The 20,088-nt window shown below is 36.9% G+C and overlaps 3 protein-coding genes across 3 annotated transcripts; all 3 read right to left on the reverse strand.

Moving 5' to 3' along the window:
- Window positions 1–4,612: 4,612 nt before the first annotated feature.
- LOC121780931 (ctenidin-1-like) lies at window positions 4,613–5,792 on the reverse strand. Its single transcript, XM_042178587.1, has 2 exons — window positions 5,635–5,792; window positions 4,613–5,086 (listed from the first exon to the last, which is right to left on the reverse strand). Exons 1-2 carry the CDS (start codon window positions 5,723–5,725, stop codon window positions 4,716–4,718), a joined length of 462 nt encoding a protein of 153 aa, XP_042034521.1. The 5' UTR covers window positions 5,726–5,792; the 3' UTR covers window positions 4,613–4,715.
- A 4,229-nt stretch (window positions 5,793–10,021) lies between these two features.
- LOC121781873 (cold and drought-regulated protein CORA-like) lies at window positions 10,022–10,724 on the reverse strand. The gene is made up of 2 exons (XM_042179571.1): window positions 10,585–10,724; window positions 10,022–10,356 (listed from the first exon to the last, which is right to left on the reverse strand). Exons 1-2 carry the CDS (start codon window positions 10,685–10,687, stop codon window positions 10,178–10,180), a joined length of 282 nt encoding a protein of 93 aa, XP_042035505.1. The 5' UTR covers window positions 10,688–10,724; the 3' UTR covers window positions 10,022–10,177.
- Window positions 10,725–16,782: 6,058 nt separating this feature from the next.
- On the reverse strand, window positions 16,783–18,142 carry LOC121780697 (glycine-rich cell wall structural protein-like). Its single transcript, XM_042178326.1, has 3 exons — window positions 17,985–18,142; window positions 17,367–17,489; window positions 16,783–17,006 (listed from the first exon to the last, which is right to left on the reverse strand). The coding sequence occupies exons 1-3, from the start codon at window positions 18,085–18,087 to the stop codon at window positions 16,867–16,869; spliced, it is 366 nt and encodes a 121-aa protein (XP_042034260.1). The 5' UTR covers window positions 18,088–18,142; the 3' UTR covers window positions 16,783–16,866.
- Window positions 18,143–20,088: the final 1,946 nt, after the last annotated feature.

A 20,088-nucleotide genomic window follows, 5' to 3' on the forward strand; every position in this document is an offset into this window, starting at 1 on the left:
GTATAAAAAGGCCTTTTAGGCTTTTGGTGGCCTTTTTGTACAAAAATAAGGTCAAAATGTGAAAAAACACCTGAAACGAGCAATTGGTATAGTATAAAGGCCGCAAATGATATTTTACAAGTATAGGGACCCTAAATGTTCGTCACTGAAAGTATAGAACCTAAAAATGTAATTCACTTTAATATTAAATCCATCTCAAAAAAATTAATTATTACTCTTTACTATTTGTAAATAATATTGAGTTTATTAAACTTCATACTGCACTTGTAATAATATATACTGATTATTGTAGATTCAGCACACTAATGTTTGTCAAAGTAAAGATTGACAAAATCATATTTACAAGAGAATTATTTGTGGTTTATTTATGCATTAATTTAGTAACAAAATGTATTCATGTTGATCTTCAATTCATAATACAAAATTCTCCTTTTTCATGAGCTTTTTCATTGGAATCTTTCTCTACATATATTCACTAAAGTAATGCAAAACTAAAACTTATTAGGAAATTATCATTTCTTTAAGATAATTTTTAGTAGAGATAAAGTGATTAGGTTGAAAGCTAATGAAGCTTGAATATGTTATTGTTCAATTACAATTACTTTTTTCGAAATGAATATGGAATACCCATTCTCAAATTTAGTGATTCAGATTGAGTTATCATTTTAAGGGAGTTGTACGAGTAATGCATTCCTCTACATATAATGATATATACATTTAATCTATGATTAAAAGATAAATATTTAAATAGTAATAAAGTTTACTTCTAATCTAATGAGAATTAAATCTAAGTGTTGCAATACACCAATATCCAGTCTTGAGGTAATTTAGAAGACTTTTCAACATATGTGAAATCTAATCAAATCTATATTTTCTATTAGTATTAAATATGTTTAATACTACTCTCTTTGTCTTAACATTTGTTTTTCGATATGAAATTTTATGTACGGATATTTTGTAAAAGTAGAAAGAATAAATTAAGATAAAAAATAGAGATGATGTTATTTTTAATAGGACAGTTAAAAAAATATTTCCTTTTTAATTATAATGGAGCGAGTATATAATTATTCTCATAGAGGTAACTATAGTCGGCACAATAAAGAAACTAAATGCAAAGTCGACTAGTCCTGTCGATGAATTTAATAGACTTGTGCCATTCTATGAAGGCCCGTAGAATTCCGACAAAGTCATTTTCTTGTGTACAATATTGACTTTTTTTTATAATACTATGATTTTCTGTTTAAAAAAATATTTAATTGACAATCCAAAATAAAAATGTATACTAATTATTTTTGTTGATCGATGCAATAAAACTTATAGGGATATATTCATAAAATAATGCTCGAATTTAGTCTTTCCTAAATCATTTCATTGTTTATATTTAAATCAGTTTAGATTTTATCGCAATCCATATTGATTCTATTAATGCTTTTAAACGAAATCTATCAGGATCTTTATTAAGTTTTCATATAGATATTTCTAAGTAAAAAATAAATTATTTTATCATTTTGAAAAAATGACTCATTTTAGTTTAAAAAATAAATTATTTTATCATTTTGAAAAAATGACTCATTTTAGTTTACTACTCCCTCGTATTTTAAAAATAACAACTCTTTCCATTTTAGTCCGTTCCTTAAAAATAACAATTTTTAAATTTTCTATTTTAGGAAATCTTTACACCCCTATTCATTAATTTATTTACCACTTATACCACTAATAAAGTGGACCCTGTAATCCACTAACATTAATTTTTCTCTCACTCTCTCTTACTTTCCCACTTTTTCTCTCCATCTCTCTTACTTTACCACTTTTTTTCTCTCTCTCTTACTTTATCAAATTATGCATTAAAACACATGTCGTTTCAAATGTTTCTATTTTAAAAAAACGGAGGGAGTATTTTGGATGTTCTTAATTTAAAGCATCATTTACTCTTTTTTTTCTATTTTAGGTAAGTGTATCACATCATTGAATTAAATCATTTCACTCATCGAAGAATCAATACCACTTGCCAAATGTTACCAAGGTGAACTTCATCTCGCCTCTTTTGCCCTCTTTTGCTTACAGTTGGGATAGTTCTTGGCTTTTGGCAGTGGTGTTGCTTTTGCATCTTTGTTGCATTCTTTGTTGGCGGGAGGTGTGTTGGTTATAGTTTTTGTCGTTCGTTTCTTCTATGTCTTTGTTTTTTTGACTTGATGTTCGTTCTTGTTCGATGATCTTGTTGTCCGTTTTTGTTTTTGCTCACCGCAATTGGTGGTTTGAGCCTTTTATTCAATATAAAAAAAATCATTACACTCATATTTGATTATAACACCTATATATAAAAGTGAGATCCAAATTTCACTAATAATTTCTCTAATTTTCTTCGCAAAGTCAAATAATTTCTTAAAATCATTGGCCGAATCAAAATTAGACCATAAATAACCGACAAAGAGAGTAAGCACATCTGCATCGCCATCTTGATGCGGGCTCGGACTCGTCTCGGCGAGACGAGCCAGCATCGAGATGGAGATGGGGATGTCCGTCGCGTCGCGTGTCCCTCCGGGAAGATGAAGCTGGCGAGACAGCTTGCCACGTGCCAGCGCCACGTGGCGAGCTCTGGCGCGAGGCGTGACGCCCAATAAATAAAATTTTTTTTAAATTAAAAATTTAAAACGGTAATATTACCGTTTGAATTTAATTTTTTTCTTTTTTTGTTCTATAAATACTCCCATTACCTCTTTTATTTTACACACAAACACACTATCTCTCATCTTTTTTTTCTTCTCATCACTATCATATCATCTCTCTTTCCTCTCCAATTTATGCAAAAATGCCCGGTGACGGAAACTCCGGCGGTGAGGGCGGCTACGACTTGAATGCATTTGTCGACTGGGGGGCATGTACAATGTTTTGGGTGCTTCCGGTTCCGGTTCGTCGCCAGGCACCCAAGGCTCATCGACGCCAGCGTACCAAACACCATCTTTTCCAATTGATGCATACTATAGTCCCTCCGTCCCCGAGGTATGGGCATACTACACTCCGGAAAACCTCCCGACCGGAGCTAGAACAGGAGGAGGCGGAGGAGGACGAGCCAGAACAGGAGGAAGACGAGGCGGCGGATGACGTAGTCCGTCATCCATACAGCTCCGCGGAGACGATGGCTCTGTTCGAAGCTTAGATCATCACGTCATACGATCCCATCGTCGGGAATCAACAATCCCGCAAGTATTTTTGGGATAAGGTCACCGACATATACAACGAGCAAAAGCCGAGGGGGACCTTCAGTCGCAACATGAAGATGCTTCGCAGTCATTTTGAGCGAGCCGACAAAGATATCAAAATATTTTGTGGGGTCTACAAGCATGAAGCGGAGAATTACCGAAGCGGAGCATGTGGAGCCGACATTCTGAGAGAGGCTTTGCGAGTCTTTAAAGTCGACATCGGCAAAGATTTCAAATTTGCCGATGTTTGGCAGTCGGTCAAAGAGGTTGATAGGTGGGCTGGCGGTGTCCAGTCCAGCACGGGCACGAAGCACACGGCGGGTGGCCAATACTCGTCTAGTGAGGGCGGGGAAGGCAACGCCTCACAAGAGGTTGAGTTCCCGACATCCGATGCAGGGGGCGCCTCTGGTACACGACGTCGGCCGCAAGGGAACAAGGCGGCGAAGGCGGCTAGAGCTTGCGCAGGGAGGGGCCGAGGCGAATCATGCCAGGCGGGCTCCCAAGGCACGCCGCCGCCCTTCCTAATGTCCATGTACTTCACCGCCACGATGGCTGACACTTCCCGCATGACGCCTGACTAATATCAAGCCCATATTGCCAACATTGCGTATCTGGCAAGACAACTTGCTATTCCGCCTCAAACGGGTGCACCGCCACCGCCTTCGGGGGATGATTCGCCGGCGGAGTAGTTTTTATAATTTAAGTGTACAATTTTTAATTTCTAGTATTTTAAATTATGTTTTTAGGATTTTAAATTGTAATTTTCTTTTATTTAATGAAGTGTGTTTTTATTAATTGAATTTGTTAGGAATAAAAATAAAAAATGAAATAGAATGAATAGTTAATGGATGAGATGGTTAAGAGATGGAGGGTTACAGGTGTTGTCTCTTAGTTAAGAGATGGGGTAAAAAGTGTTGTGAGGCCCATGAATAGTTAAGGGATAAGACGGTATTAAGACATGGATGTGGATGATCTAACATTCTTCTATATTCCTTCTGTGTCATGCTACTTGATACATTTCTTTTTCTACATTATTTTCTTTTTTACTTTAATTTTTTCCCACTTTAACTACTCCTTCATTATTATTTTTCTGAAATCTGAAATAACTGCGAAAAAGAAGTGTGTCAAGTAGTGTTGTAGGATGGAGGGAGTATCATTTTATTTCACATGCACGTTACGATTAAACCACGATCCAATTTATAAAATTAAGGTCTACGTCAATATTTATCCTCGTTCATGGGCGAATGATCTTCTTGTTCTTAAACAAAATTTAGGATTGAGTGTTCAGTATCCAAGTTTGTTAGTCATGTTCATCGAATTTCTTGTTTTATGACCAATGACGGTTGATATAATTAGGATAGATTCGTTAATAGCCATCACATCTTTTTATGAAAAGTAATTAACCGGAGTAGTTAATAGAAGTAGATATCCATTGCATTTTATTGATGGCATATTAGATACACACTAGCAAATAGCAATGGCTTCATAACCCTTCCTTCAGCATCCATGGGGACATTAATTGCCACCTTCGTCTCCTCCATGGCCTCCGCGCCCACCACGGTTGCCTCCGTGGCCTCCTCCGCCTCCTCCCTTGCCCCCTCCGTACCCTCCATGACCGCCTCCTCCGTAGCCTCCATGGCCGCCCCCTCCGTAGCCTCCGTGGCCTCCTCCACCATTGCCTCCATGCCCACCTCCGTAGCCTCCATGGCCGCCCCCTCCGTAGCCTCCATGACCGCCTCCTCCGTAGCCTCCACGGCCACCACCATTGCCTCCACCGCCGTATCCGCCTCCACGGCCACCACCATTGCCTCCACCGCCGTATCCGCCTCCACCGCCGTATCCGCCACCACCACCATTGTATCCGCCGCGCCGATCGGTTTCCTTGGCTGTGCATAGCAAATGATCAAACTAGTTTAGCCACTGGAGTTAGAATAAATGATACTCCCTCCGTCCAAAATAAATAGTCTCATTTGTGGACGACACGAGTTTTAACGAGAAATTAATAAAGTATGAGAAAATGAGAAAAAATAAGTAAAGTAAGATAGATATCAACAAAAAGTAAGTAAAATAAGGGACAAAGGAACAAAAGTGAGTAAAGTATGATAGATAAACTTTCAATTTTTAAAAATGACCATATATTTCATGGATATCCAAAAATAGCAAAATGAGACTATTTTTCATGAACACAAAGTCTAGCAAAATGAGACTATTTTTCATGAACACACTAAAGTCATTGTGCTAAATTTTACTATTGTTCTTAACTAGTACTCACATTTTATTAATAACACACATGCATTATGCATATATATATCTATATATTTTAAAAATGAGTGTTTGCAAAATTAATTATGAAACTTTTTCTGACAAAGTTATTAGATTTTGTACAACAGTACCACACAACACATATAGGTGGGAAAAAGAAAATATTGCTTACATGGATCAACGGTAGCGGAAGCTACTTGTGAAGAAACCAGAAGAGCCACAGCCAAGAAAAGGCCTAGAAGAAGAATCGCTTTGGAACTCATTTTCTCCACTCAAAATATGATATTTGTTTTTGGTGAGTGTGATGCTGCGACTGGTTCTGTATTTATAGCCAATTTTGGAGCTTGTGTTTTTGTCACATTTATGGCAAGGTGATGAGTAAGCCCTTTGTTAGGTGGCTATTCAACCTACTTTTCCCAATCAATCCAAAAGTCATTATCTTTTACTTATAAAGTATTGCGTGCTACGAAATTAGGCTCCCTTTTATTAAATTTAATAGAGCTCAAAATTTATTTATTTTATTTTATACTCCCTTTATTTTGTTTCGCAGTAGTAAAATTATTTCTTTTGAGCATAGAGATTAATAACGATTAATTTAATATTTCATACGTTTCATAGTAGAAGAGTCATTTTACCATTTTGATAAATTTCATGTAGTAGAGTCATTTCATTTTTAATAAAAATGAACACATTTCTTCTCACTTACTTAACTCTCTCTTTATCTATCTAACTTTTTCATTTCTCACTTCATTCTTTATTAAATGAAGAGATAATAAAGTAGGAAAGAAAAGAGTAGAGAGAATAAAGTAAGCGTAACAATAAAGTATGAGAGAGAAAATAAGTTACTTTTGCCCGAAAAGAGAAATGACTCTACTTTAACATATTGTTAAATTGTGTGTTCGTATCAGATTAATCGTGTACGTGTTCGTGTTGGATTATCGTACTTGACATATTTATTATTTATGGTAAAAAGTGAAAATTGACAATTAATGAAGGAAAGACAGAAATGGGAAAAATGAAAACTTAATAGGATATGGATGGAGTATTAATATTCATTTTGGGAAATTGCATGTATTCTTTTGTTGCTAGGTGTATCCTTGTCTGTTCCGAGAAGCATTTTTTGGACATGAGAATAACAATATTATGTGATGTTGTTGTTGTTTATATCCCATTAATATTTTATAATTTGCGATTTTCTTTCTCCCTAATAGCAACTCAAAACATATTTTTTCTTCTTTTTTTTGACTCCATAGCATGATTGGTTTCTCTCGGCTGTGTGAACTGAGGAATTTTGCACAACAAAACAAAGTTAACGTCGAGCCTCTGTGTGAAGTGTGGACTTTTGCAAAGCAAGACAAAGTTTTGTTAATGCATTTAGATAAGACTAGATATCTTTGTAAATCTTGTGGGACATATAGATGTAGAAAATATGGTTGCAAATTAAATTTATTTGTATCCACGTACCACCTTGTTTTGTGGGAAATAACACATGTGGGTGGGACTTGCTTAGAGCCCCAAATTTAGGAAACCCCAATATTTTATACTAACATAACATGTTTATAGGCTATTAATCTTAAATATATATGCAATTAATATTAACCATCTTTAAAAAGGAACTATTTCTTGTTACGATTGGAATAATGTTGATTTTTGAGTTTATTAAGATTTTCTATTGCATTAATTAATTAGTTATATAAAATTTTCTATTGCACGTAGAATGTTGTCGATTTTTTATTATTAGATTCCATTAAAATCTAATTGTTGAATTAGATAAATTTAGATTATTTTTCAGTTTAACTTATACTCTATCTCACAATAGAAGTTACCTTTAGTGTGGACACATGTTTTAAAAAGGTAAAGAAAAGTGGGTTGAATAAATTAATGGACTATGAGTCCCGCTTATATATATTATTTTTATAATAAAATGTGAGTAGAATAAATTGATGGAACGTGCGCCTACTTATCATTTATGGTAAAAGTGAAATATGACTCTATTGTAGGGCTGATCGAAATGACAAAATGTTATTTTTATTATTGGATGGAGGTAATCGGAACATAATAAAATCTAAATTTACCATTATTATATTATTTAATAATTGGTCTGGCGGAGGAAAAATATAAATAAAGAAACTGACACAAAGTATACCATAGAGATAAAGATCCGACAAAGTATTATTCGTAGGTATAATATAAAGTCGAGTAGTAGATAGTACTGACTGCTGTCACTATCATGTATCGTTGGTATAATATAAAGTCGCCAAGTAGCTTATACTGCTGTCACTTTCCTCTACAAGGTAGTATATGAATATTGAATAATAAAGTTTTGGGCCATTCTTTCTACGATCGTAGATTTCTGGCAAGTACACTGTAGTCATTTTCCTTTCCTTGTTGCTTAAAATATTATCCCAATCTTTTCACACTAATTATCACTCTTATTATGGATACGGATTTTAAAAACTTTAAATAAAGTTGGTTAAAAAAAATTAGTGATGACTATTTTTTTATTGATTTTATAATAAAATGTGAGTAAAGTAAATTTGTAGAATGTGAGACCTACTTATCATTTATGGTAAAAAAATGAAGTGTGACAGTTATTGTGAGACGGACCGAAATGGAAAAAAGTGACAATTATTATGAGACGGAGGGAGTAAAGTTTTATTTACAACTAAGTAACAATAAAAGTAGATACTTATTTAATTATGAATATCTAAAAAATAGTAATATAAAAAATATAATGATGGACGGAGAGTCAGAATTATCAACTGCAATGTGCCCAACACAGCGCAAGATTGGCTCATCAGTGAAATAAAACGGGGTTGGACTGAGCTCATGGGTTGAATTCAACTCTGATTAACCCATTTTCCAAACCCAAGCCTGGCCTAGGACTACGCACAATTAAGAGCATCATTAACCTCGTACCCAATTCAGGCTCCAAGTCCCCTCCACGTCATCATTCCCCTAAATTTGAGTCTCAGGCCACAACTCCTCTAACCCTGCAGGCCCCATCCCAGGCCACAACTATTAAATTGCACTATACACAACTTCAACCTATTTTACTCGTAAAATAGAATACGCTGAACAATTCAAACCGGAAAAATTCATTGTTCAGTCGAAAAAAAGAAAATTACAAATCCTAGACAAAGAAAATAAAAAATCCCAATGCTTGCGTAGCTTCACGTAGCTACGCTCGAACAACCCTCTAGGACGACCAGCGTTGTACTTCTCTGCAATCCGTTGTCAAAACACTTTGCCGCTCTGCTAGTTGCCGATGATAGGATCCTTAGAGACGTCGACGAAGTTCTTGGCCAGCCACAATGTCTCCTGCGGACTATACTTCTTCGGCCCCTCATCATCCGCAACTTTGCCCTTGCCCCTCCCTTTAACGGGCTCCATATCACTGATTTCGTACTCATCAGTGCTAACTGGCGATGTTATTTCCATGTTGGTAGCCACCCCCGGACTAGGCGTCGCATCCCGGTTGGGCGATGGCGGCACGTACCAATTGTTGGCATTGATGAACTCGTTCATCTAGCGTTCGTCGCTGTTAAACCACTCCATAGAAGCCGAAAATATTGTAATACAAGAGGATTGAAATGTGCACAAATGGAGTATATTTAGGTAAATAAAACGAAAAAAATGGAGGGGACTTGCGGCCCGGCCCGGCCCGGAAGACATCCAACGCCGGGTCGGGACGCCGCGCTTGCGGCACGGGCACGCCTAACGCCAGGCCGGGACGGTAAAACCACCCAATGACTATATGAGTTTTATAAGTGCAAAATACAAAATCTTATAAATAGTTTAATCTTATAAATGTATTATATTTTTATTTTAAATTTAATATAAAATTTTAAAATATATAAAATATTTGAAATAATAATTTCAGCGCAACCCAGCCCACTTCGTCTAGGCAAGCTAAACCCATTTGACAACTATACGGAGATAGTACTAAAACCTGTCGACATTCATTTAAGAATTAATGCTTGAATTATTTTTTTCTTCAATAATTTTACTAATTATATTTAAACTTAAAATATATTAATTTTATTATAATCTTTAATAATTGTATTAATTTATCTCATTTTTTCAATTTACAATTCTATCACAAAATTTATAACTAGTTTTCTAAAAATAAAAATAGAATTTTTTACAACACGTTATATCAAGATTTCACCGTTAAAGTGAAATTCCGATATCATAAACTGATCCGAGTATAAATGTTAGGATATAATTGTTACTTAACAAAACTATGATATAATTGTTAGTATAACGTTTATTAGTCGCTAATATCCCGAATTTACAGCCGAACTTCGAATTTTTTCCACATACTTAAAATTAATAGTAAAAATCACGAACATTGATCATGTTTCGTATTCCCCACATTTACTATTCCTACGAAATAAAATTATATGTAACATGTTGGATAATCTAGGTACGTGGACTACGTTTTAAGTTCGTGAAAAATGTAGAATCCAGTCGTATTTCTTCATATTAACTACCAATATCAATAGACACAGTTAGCAAATGTAGATAAAACCACTAAAGATTAGGATGGATTAGCATTTAATCATAACCATCATGTGTTTTTTTTAATTAAAAGTAATTAACAAGAGTACACAATAGAAGTAGATGAACATGAGCCTCAAACTACACCCATAGCATTTTATTCATCACATGTTAGACACACACTAGTAACTGCTTAGTTCTGAGTCTCATCTTCAGTAATTCCCTCCATGGCCACCGCCGTGACCTCCTCCACCGCCTCCGTGACCTCCTCCACCGCCTCCGTGTCCTCCTCCATGGCCTCCGTGGCCTCCTCCACCGCCACCGCCACCATGGCCTCCTCCGTGACCTCCTCCACCGTGTCCGCCACCATTGTATCCGCCGCGGCCATCAGCTGTGTAAAACAAATGATCAAACTAGTTTAGCAACTTATCCAAATGATAACTCATTTCATGTCATTATACTTAGATTAATTTTATGCTGTTTTTCATTTTAGTAGTAGCATTCTTACATCTAATTTAAAAATATTAGTATTTACAAAATTAATTCCGAAAACTTGTTCTCTCTATTTAATAATTTAATTAGTTCTTGAACTACACAAGAAAAAGAAAAAATTGCATACACGGATCAACAGAATCAAGCTCTTTGGCTGAAGCTACTTCTGAAGAAATCAGAAGAGCCATAGCTAAGAAAAGGCCAACAAGAAGAAGCACTTTGGAACTCATTTTTCTTGTGAAAATATGATACTAAGGTTTTGGTTTTTGATGAGAATATTGCTATCAATTGAATCTCTATTTATAGACAATTCATGGGTGCATGTTTTTGTCATATAATGGGGTTAAGTGATGAGTTTGCCCTTTGTTAGTTAGCTATTCAACCTACTTTTTTGAAATTAATCCAATTGTCTGCCATTATCTTTAATAAAGTTCTTCATGCGGCGATATTAGATTAAAATATTAATTTAATGTTCTATCTTTGTCTTATCTATTGATCCAATACTAATCTTCTTTATAAACATTTAAGGTTATTTTGATAAAAGAATGTTAGACTAAACTAAATGTCCAGGATATTAATTCCAAAAAAAAGAAACTAATTCCATATATTCATATCCATTTTGGGTAATTGCATGTATTCTTAGTGAGGTGTATATTCCTTAGATCCCATAGTGTATTTTTAATTAAGTGGAGAGAAAATAAAATAGATAGATAAAGCTAAAAGTAAATTAAAGAGATATATTAAGATGGTTAGTTGATTTTTGTTAAAAGAGAAAATGAGTACTTACTTATTTTGAGATTGAAATGAAATAGGAATCAATTGCTATGAAATGAGTACATATCACCCATGCCATTTTATTAAAACATTGTTGAATACCATATATATTGTCACAATAAATTTATAGAAATAACAATATTATGGGATGTTGTTTTATTCCATGAAATCCTTCTAATTTTATAATTTGTAACTAACATTTTATCTGGTTTCAACTCAATTTCTTCTTTTTTTAAAATACATTATCCATATAATTGATTTCATTCATCGAACACGTCTCTGTGTGTGAATTGTGGACTTTGCAAAGCAAAACAATGTTTATTAATGCATTTAGATAAGATCTTTTTAGAACATATTTCGTTGAATGTGGTGGGACATTTTGCCTAGGGCCCTCTAATTTGAGGAACCCCAAAATTTTAAAATATGTTTATAGGCTAGTAATCGTTAATCTATAAGCTATTAATATTGAATCCATCTTAAAAAGAGAAATTGTTTCCGATTAAAAGTCGATTTTGGTTCTAAACATATGATCAAAATATGAATTTGGTTTAGAACATTCACTTTTTGAAAAACGAGTGTATAACAAATGAAAATGTCGCTAAAGTAGTCATTTTATTACGGTTCTGTCAAAAAACTAACGGTCAACGCTGATTGCACATATGACTGTTAGTTTTTTTTATGGAACCGTCAGAAAACGGACCACTTCGGCAAGGATTTCATTTGTTTTAAACATGTTTTTCAAAAAGTAAATGTTTTGAACTAAATTCGTATTTTGATCATATATATGTTTAGATCCAAAATTGACCTTAACTCATTGTTTCTCGCCACGATTGCAAATATTGTTGATTTTCTAGGTTCTTGAGTTTATTACTCATCAAACTGTATAGTATCCAAATTACATACTACTAGACTAGTACTATAATTGCTTTTCACACAAACGAGAAACTCATTAGTCTTTTACAGCCTACTAGGTTTACCACTTGAACTTCATCTTAGTTACCGATAATCTTATTTTTAATTCAAAATTAAAAAAATATATCTAGAGAATAAATTCTGAGAATTTGAAACTCTGCAGCATGCAAGTGTCCATGAATTTATTATTATAAATTTATTGCACGGAATTAAATTACATATCTATTTTTTTATTAGAGTTGATGAATTAAAAAGTGTGAGATATATATATTTTTTAAACTTCTAATTTTCAAGTATAATAGTAGTATTGATTTGATATCATAAATATTAAAAATTTAAAATAGTTCTTTTAAAGGTGAGACGTGTGTACGATCAACAATTTATTTGTACTTTTGTACGGAGAGGAGAAAATAGATTGGCGCTGCGAATAGTCCAAGAAATTCCAAGTCATGAATTTAGAATACTTCTCAATTGAATTATTAAATTGTTGAAACTAATAATACTTACAGAGAATACCAAGGTGTTCGGACAAAGTATTATTTTTTCTAGGTCGAATATATATAGTAGATCAATAAATATAAGGCCATCCATAACGCTGTTCCTATACCGTTCCTATACCGTTCCTTAAACTACTATTTGAGGGCCCCACTGTACTTTTTTACTCCATTCCTTAACTAAGGAACGGAACCTGCAACCCTCCGTTCCTTAACCGTTCCTTAAATTACTATTCATTCAATTTCAATTTTTTTTATTTCCAACCCAATTCAATTTAAATAAACACACTTTAAAAAACAAACACACTTTATTAAAAAACACACAACATTAAAAAAAATTACAACTTAAACATAAAAAAAATAAAAAGCACACAATTAAAATCCTAAAAAAATAAAAGTACACAATTTTAATAATTTCATCCGCCAAAATTTGCCCAAATATGCTCAATTAGATCATGTTGGGGTTGGGTGTGGGCACTAGAGTCGCGTGTCCTTGCACGAATAGATAACCGTTCTTGTATAGACGAATGCGCTCCACTTGCGGTTGAGCTTCCGGGGGATTCGTCGTCGAACCAATTTCCCGCCTCGGGTCCTTCGTCTTGGACAATCATGTTGTGCAAGATTATGCACGTATACATGATGTCGACCATGTTTTCCATGAACCACGTACGAGCCGGGGCTTTGATGATGTTGAAGCGCGCTTGGAGAACCCCGAACGCCCTCTCCACATCCTTGCGAGCAGCCTCCTGCTTCTGCGCAAAAAGAGCCTGCTTTGGGTTCGCAGACCCACTGCACGTCTTCACGAAGGTAGGCCACTTCGGGTAGATGCCATCGGCGAGATAGTACCCCATTTTATAAAGCCGGTTGTTGGCGACGAAGTTGATGGCCGGCGCTTTACCATCCAAAACTTCGGTCAAGAGGTCGGACTGGTGGAGCACGTTTACGTCGTTGTTCGACCCGGGGACCCCGAAGTACGCGTGCCAGATCCAAAGGCAGTAGTCGGCAACGGCCTCAAGTATAACGGTTGGGTGGGTGCCTTTGTGGCCGCTCGTGTAGGACCCCTTCCACGCCACCGGGCAATTCTTCCATTGCCAGTGCATGCAATCGACGCTGCCGAGCATCCCAGGGAATCTGTGCACTGTTTCGTGAAGGTCGAGCAGGAACTGACAATCGGTCGTGCTTGGCCTCCGGAGAAATTCGTCGGTGAAGGCTGCCCGGACGCCTTTGCAGAATTTGAGCAAGCACATTCGCCCAGTGCTGTCTCCGATGTGGAGGTATTCGTCGAACATGTCGGCCGTTTGTCCAGTGGCAAGCTGGCGGATTGCTGCAGTACATTTCTGCAGCGTCGTGTGGCTGGGACGGCCGACCGCGTCGTACCCTTCCTGGAAGAACTCTTCTCGGGCTGCCAAAGTATTCGCGATGTGGAGAAATAAAGGTTTCCCCATGCGGAAACGGCGACGGAAGTACGTATCTCCCCAAACCGGGTTATCGCAGAAGTAGTCGCGTACTAACCTTGCAGCGGCTTCCTCCCGGTTACGATGGATGTACGTACGGGAGCGTCGTTGGGGCGGCGCGGCTTCTTCGGCCTCCCGTCGTCGATCTTCTTCAAGTGATTGTTGCAATATTTGACGCATTTGTTCAAAAGGATCCATTAGTTTGATTAAATTTGGGAGAAGGAAACGAGAGTTGATTTGAGATGAAAATTGGGGTTGAAATAGAGAGGAATAGATGTGTGTTTGTGATTGAAATGAGTATGAAATAGGAGTATTTATAGAGTAAAAAAATAAAAAAAATAAAAAAATATAAAACGGATATAAAAAAACGGTCACATTACCGTTGCAAAAAAAATAAATTTTTTTATTAAATTCATATTTTAAAAAAATTTTGAATTATTGCGTCACCGGGACGAAGCCCACTCGCGGGGCAGCGAGTGGGCTTCACGCGTCGAATGGGAGGCCGCCACGTCGCCTAGGCGCGTGGCGGAACGTTTCGTTCCGCGTTCCTCCGGAACGGAACGCGGCACGGCATAGGAACGGGGGCGGCACGGAATGGTGACGGAATGCACGCTGCAACGCGTGCCGCCGCGGAACCGTTCCGCCAGAACGGCATAGGAACGGGGGCGGCACAGCGTTGCGGGTGCCCTAAGGGAATCAGAGTGAGGTGCCCTATGGCGCGCCACATCATCAGTTTTATCCTCCTTCCCCCTCACCTGCAGTGGGGCGCTCTAAGGCGCGCCACATAATCATTTTATTGTTTTGTTTAATTAATTTAAATGTTTTCAAATAACAAGTAACGAGTAAATAAAAAACGTCTAAATAACAAATGATGACGCATTAATAAAAAAAGTTACACCATTCAACTTACAAAAAAAAACAACTAAGTCGGTGCAATTCCCAACTTCCGACGCAGCTCATCGATTAACGCCGGAGATATTCGGCTTCGTCGGGGTCGGTACACTTCTTGAGGGCCTTGTGCATCTGCAATAACGTCCTCGCCATCGACGCTGTTGCCAACGACTCAAACGCGGTGGCCGTCTGGGTCGGGAGCGTTTTCGGGAACGGAGATGGGTTTGCAGCGGTCGAGGATGAGGTCGCGGCCGCCTTCCCCTTGGCCTTCGTAGCCTTGAAGCCGGGAGGACACCGGTGTGCCGGAACTCCTTTCATCCACGTACGTCCGGTTGAGGTCAACCGGGTGATTGCCGCTGCCACTGCTCGTGTAATCACCAGCTTCGGTGGTCTTCATCCTCTTCCGCGCACCAGTGTGCAGAATTCCACCTTGGAACTTCTGCTTGTCCCTCAAGAGCGCCCAGATGGCCTCGTGCTTGAAGTCGCCGTACATCGACCGGTACGACAACAGCGCTTTAGCGTGCACGTCGCTCAAGCTCTCGCCGCTCCCCTGTGCCCGCGTGAACTTCTCGAACTCCGCCGCGTACAAGTTCACTTGCTTCTTCACTTGATCCCAGTGCTTACGGAGTTGCTCACGTTTGTGATTGTACGCGGTCGGCGGCTTGGCTTCATTCTAGATGCCGGCGATGCGCTCCCAGTACTCGACCTTCCTCTGGTTGTTCGCGAAAATCGGGTCTTCCGATATATCTACCCAACACCGGGCCAAAATGAGGGTTTCGTCGTCGGTGTAGTTCGTACGGCCGGGGGCGTACTCATCGCAATTTCCGGGAGGCGGCAACTTCTGCGCCCGCTGCTGGTTCCGCTTCTTTTTGGCTGGGGCGGAAGCGGTCGCGGCGAGTTCGGGATCGGCCGCTGCGGCGTCACGGCGGGAGGGAGCGCTTGGTCGGTTTGGAGATGGCTCCATGTCAGACAACCCGTACGATTCCGTACTGAAATCGGGATCGTACTGGGTATCGGCGTCGAACGAACGATATTCTCCGGGTTCTGTACCCGGCCAACGCGCCTCTCCGCTAAACATAGGTCTATTGGGACTTGAATCCATTTCGTAGTAATTATGTAAATGTAATAAGTTTCGAAAGTGAAATCGTGAAATGAAATTACAAATGAACTCTATTTGTAAAATAACGAAACCGCGTGCCATCGTCCGCGTCGATCGTCCGCGTAGCCCACAGTGGGTCGGACGATGGCGCGGACAATGGCCTATCGTCCGCGTAGGCCGCAATGGGGCGGACGATGGCGCGGACGATGGTTATCGTCCACGCTATACTCCGTGCCCTTAGTATAGGGCGCGACGATCGTCCGCGGCCTATGTCACGCACCCGCAATGGGGCGGACGATGGCGGGCGCGGACGATGCGCGCTATCGGGCGTGGCATCGTCCGCCCCATTGCGGATGGCCTAAAGTTTTGGATCATTCTTTCCACGCCATGGATCCCAGTTGCTTAAAGTAAAGAGACATTTTATATTTTAACCCAAAATGGAACGAATAATTAAAATATTGCCCCATTTAATCATGAACATTCCAAAATATGAATATGAGATATTTAATGAGGGACATAGAAAGTGGTATGCATTCAATTTACGAATTCATGCTTGAGTTATTTATAATGAATTAACGAGTGTTTAGTACCGGCCAAGTTTGTTAGTCATTTTTATCAAACAATTTAGAATTGAGTGTTTTGTGCCCAAGTTTTTTTTTTAAGAAAAGTAATTAACAAGAGTAGTTAATAGAAGTGCAACATAAGCTCAAACCATACCAATAGCATTTTATTTAATTATGGCATGTCACATACAAACTGAAACTAGCAACTGCTTAGTTCTGCGTTTAGTAATTCCCACCCTTGCCTCCTCCGTGGCCGCCGCCGTGACCTCCGTGGCCTCCTCCATGGCCGCCGCTGCTGTGTCCGCTTCCACTGCTGCCTCCATGTCCTTGATTGTATCCGCCGCGCGCATCAGTTTCCTCCGCTGTTTTAAATAAACAATCAAATTACTACAAAGGTTAATACAACATAGTACTACTTCCTCTCCCTCTGTCTCACTTAAAATGACATGTTTTCCTTTTTAGTTTGTCTCAAATAAGATAACGCATTTCCTTTTATTTTTTGAAAACTTTCTCTCTGCAATTAATATACTCAACCACTTTTTCTCAATCTTTTTAAAATATTTATCTTTCTTTCTCTTTTTATTTTAATACCGACACCCACTTTTTCTCTCTCCAATTAAACACAACCAATAACTCCTAAAATCCGGTGTCGGCCAAGAAATGTATCATCTTAGCCGGAACGGAGGGAGTATATTTTTAGCTGCATCACTACTACTACCCACCTTTGCCTCCATGGCCACCTCCATGACCTCCTCCGTGGCCGCCTCCGTGGCCACCTCCGTGACCACCTCCATGCCCGCCTCCGTGGCCGCCTCCGTGGCCGCTGTGCCCATCAGTTTCCTTGGCTGTTTTAAACAAAAAAAATCAAATTACTACAAACTACTCCTATTTTTACACCCTCTCCTAAGAATTGTAACGGAAAATGAGTTCAAAAAATTAATAGAATATAAGTCTCATTTTTATATATCAATTTTATAATAATATGCGAGTGAAATGGGTTAGTATAATGGTGTGGTCTAATTACGTATTTATGATATAAAAAAAAGTGAAAGTGGATTTTCAACGAGTACGGACCAATTGGAAAAATGAACACTTAATGAGGGACGGACCAATTGGAAAAATGAACACTTAATGAGGGACGGATGGAGTATACAATAAAATAACATTGTACTGGTAATTAGTCATCTAAATGATAATTTTACTCGACTCATTCTATTTGATTTTATGCCTTTATATATGTCTTTTAAAACACACGAGTATACATAAAATTAATTAAGTACCACACAAACACACACAATATATATATATAGAAGAAATAAAATATGGAAGAAACAGCATACATGGATCAACATCAGCAAGGTCTCTAGCTGAAGCTACTTCTGAAGAGATTAGAAGAGACACAGCTAAGACAAGGCCGAGAAGAAGAAACACTTTGGAACTCATTTTTCTTGTGAAAATATGATACTAAGATTTTGGTTTTTGATGAGAATAATGGTGCCACTGATTCTGTATTTATAGACAAATCATGGGCATGTGTTTTGTCACATAATGGCCATTTGTTAGTTACCTATCCATCCTACTTTTGTCTGCCATTATCTTTTACTAAAGTTATTAGGCCGCTTTGATTGATTGAACTTTAATGTAGATTAAAATATTAATTTAATGTTCTATCTTTCTCTTATCTATTCTTCAATGCTAAATTCACTCTTTACACACATTAAGGTTATTTTGATAAAAGAATATTTTCAGTTTAATAACTAAACTAAATTTTTAGGTCATTAATTCCAGAAAAGAAACTATAGTCCATATAGTCATATCCATTATGTATTATTTGATATCTAAATCTCTCTTCCTTTGCCATCTTCATTCTCATCCTCATTCTTAGTCAGGTGTTTATATATTACTCCCTTAGTTTCATAGTGTTTCGTTAATTAAGTAGAGAGCAAATAAAATAGATTAATAATTTAATATGTATCGGAACAAAAAAAATGGAAAATGGGAGAAGAGGCGTTCGATAGGAGAGTGGCGCAGAGAGAAATCCTGAGAATGATAAAATAATTTTAAGAGTAAAGGTCAATTTTGGTCCTAAATATATGACCAAAATATGAATTTAGTCCAAAACATTCACTTTTTGAAAAATAGGTCCATAACAAATGAAATCCTTGTCGGAGTAGTCCTTTTTTGACGGTTCCATAAAAAAACTAACGGTCATGCAACTGTGCAATTAACATTGACCGTTAGTTTTTTGACGGAACCGTAAAAAAAAGACTACTTCGTCGACCTTTTCATTTGTTATAGACATGTTTTTCAAAAAATGAATGTTTTGGACCAAATTCATATTTTGGTCATATGTTTAGGACCAAAATTGACATTTACTCTAATTTTAATTCTTCATTGTAAATAGTATTCATTTTAATTTTTTGCTCATATCTATAATATGTATGGTATAAAAAGATTTCTGAATAAATCAAATTTCTAATCCTAATAACTAATGAAATAAATCATAAAGATAATAATAATACCTAGTTATATAGATTATCAAATAAATACATAATTATAATATAGGAGTATAAATATATTTGTACCAGTAATCCTTCTAATTTTGTAATTATTCATATGATTGGTTTCTTTAATCGCACACGTCTCTGTGTGTGAACTGAAGAATTTTGCAAAACAAAACCAACTTTATATGTGAACTGTTGCCTTTTGTAAAGCAAAAGAATCTATACATATATAAAAGTTGAGTTTTGGGGTATTTTGGGAATTAAAAATTTTGGTCTGGGAATTAAATATTTATTGTTATTGGACGTTTCTTATCAATTTGATATCAACATAAAATAAAGTAATTGGGTAAAAATTTTCACCTGAATTTTAAATGATTATTGTAACGGTTCAGCACTAATTAAAATATTAAATTACAGAGAATTAACCTATCCTATTTAAATTCATAGCTATAACTATATGGTCCATAGATGCAAATATCATATTGTATTCCATAAAATTCTTAACCATGATTTGTAAACGTGGACCATAATTCAAATAAACAATTGACTAATTTCTTCTTAATAATCAATATAGGTAATAGCTATGAACTGAAAACGTATTTCTCCATTAATTGCACAATTTAATAGAATATTTAATCTATTAAGATTATTGGACGTTTCTTATCAATTTGATATCAACATAAAATAAAGAAATTGGGTACAAATTTCCACTTGAATTCTAAATAATTATTGTAACGGTTCTGCACTAATCAAAATATTAAATTACAGAGAATTAACCTATCCTATTTAAATTCATAGCTATAAATATATGGTCCATAGGTGCAAATATCATATTGTATTCCATAAAATTCTTAACCATGATTTGTAAACGTGGACCATAATTCAAATAAACAATTAACTAATTTCTTCTGAATAATCAATATAGCTAATAGCTATAAAC

This window comes from Salvia splendens, chromosome 20 (assembly GCF_004379255.2).
Source record: "Salvia splendens isolate huo1 chromosome 20, SspV2, whole genome shotgun sequence".
In the NCBI taxonomy this organism is placed as follows: Eukaryota; Viridiplantae; Streptophyta; class Magnoliopsida; order Lamiales; family Lamiaceae; genus Salvia; species Salvia splendens.

What these genes read in the sequence shown, in the direction of transcription:
- LOC121781873 (XM_042179571.1), bottom strand. Translation starts at nt 10,687, where the DNA reads ATGAGTTCCAAAGTGCTTCTTCTTGTTGGCCTTTTCTTAGCTATGGCT. An exon ending in GCTTGATTCTGTTGATCCGT is followed by an intron (nt 10,357 to 10,584) that starts GTATGCAATTTT and finishes TGTTTTACACAG; the next exon opens with CTGATGGCCGCGGCGGATAC.
- LOC121780931 (XM_042178587.1), bottom strand. Translation starts at nt 5,725, where the DNA reads ATGAGTTCCAAAGCGATTCTTCTTCTAGGCCTTTTCTTGGCTGTGGCT. An exon ending in TTCCGCTACCGTTGATCCAT is followed by an intron (nt 5,087 to 5,634) that starts GTAAGCAATATT and finishes TGCTATGCACAG; the next exon opens with CCAAGGAAACCGATCGGCGC.
- LOC121780697 (XM_042178326.1), bottom strand. Translation starts at nt 18,087, where the DNA reads ATGAGTTCCAAAGTGTTTCTTCTTCTCGGCCTTGTCTTAGCTGTGTCT. An exon ending in CCTTGCTGATGTTGATCCAT is followed by an intron (nt 17,490 to 17,984) that starts GTATGCTGTTTC and finishes TGTTTAAAACAG; the next exon opens with CCAAGGAAACTGATGGGCAC. An exon ending in AGGTGGCCATGGAGGCAAAG is followed by an intron (nt 17,007 to 17,366) that starts GTGGGTAGTAGT and finishes TATTTAAAACAG; the next exon opens with CGGAGGAAACTGATGCGCGC.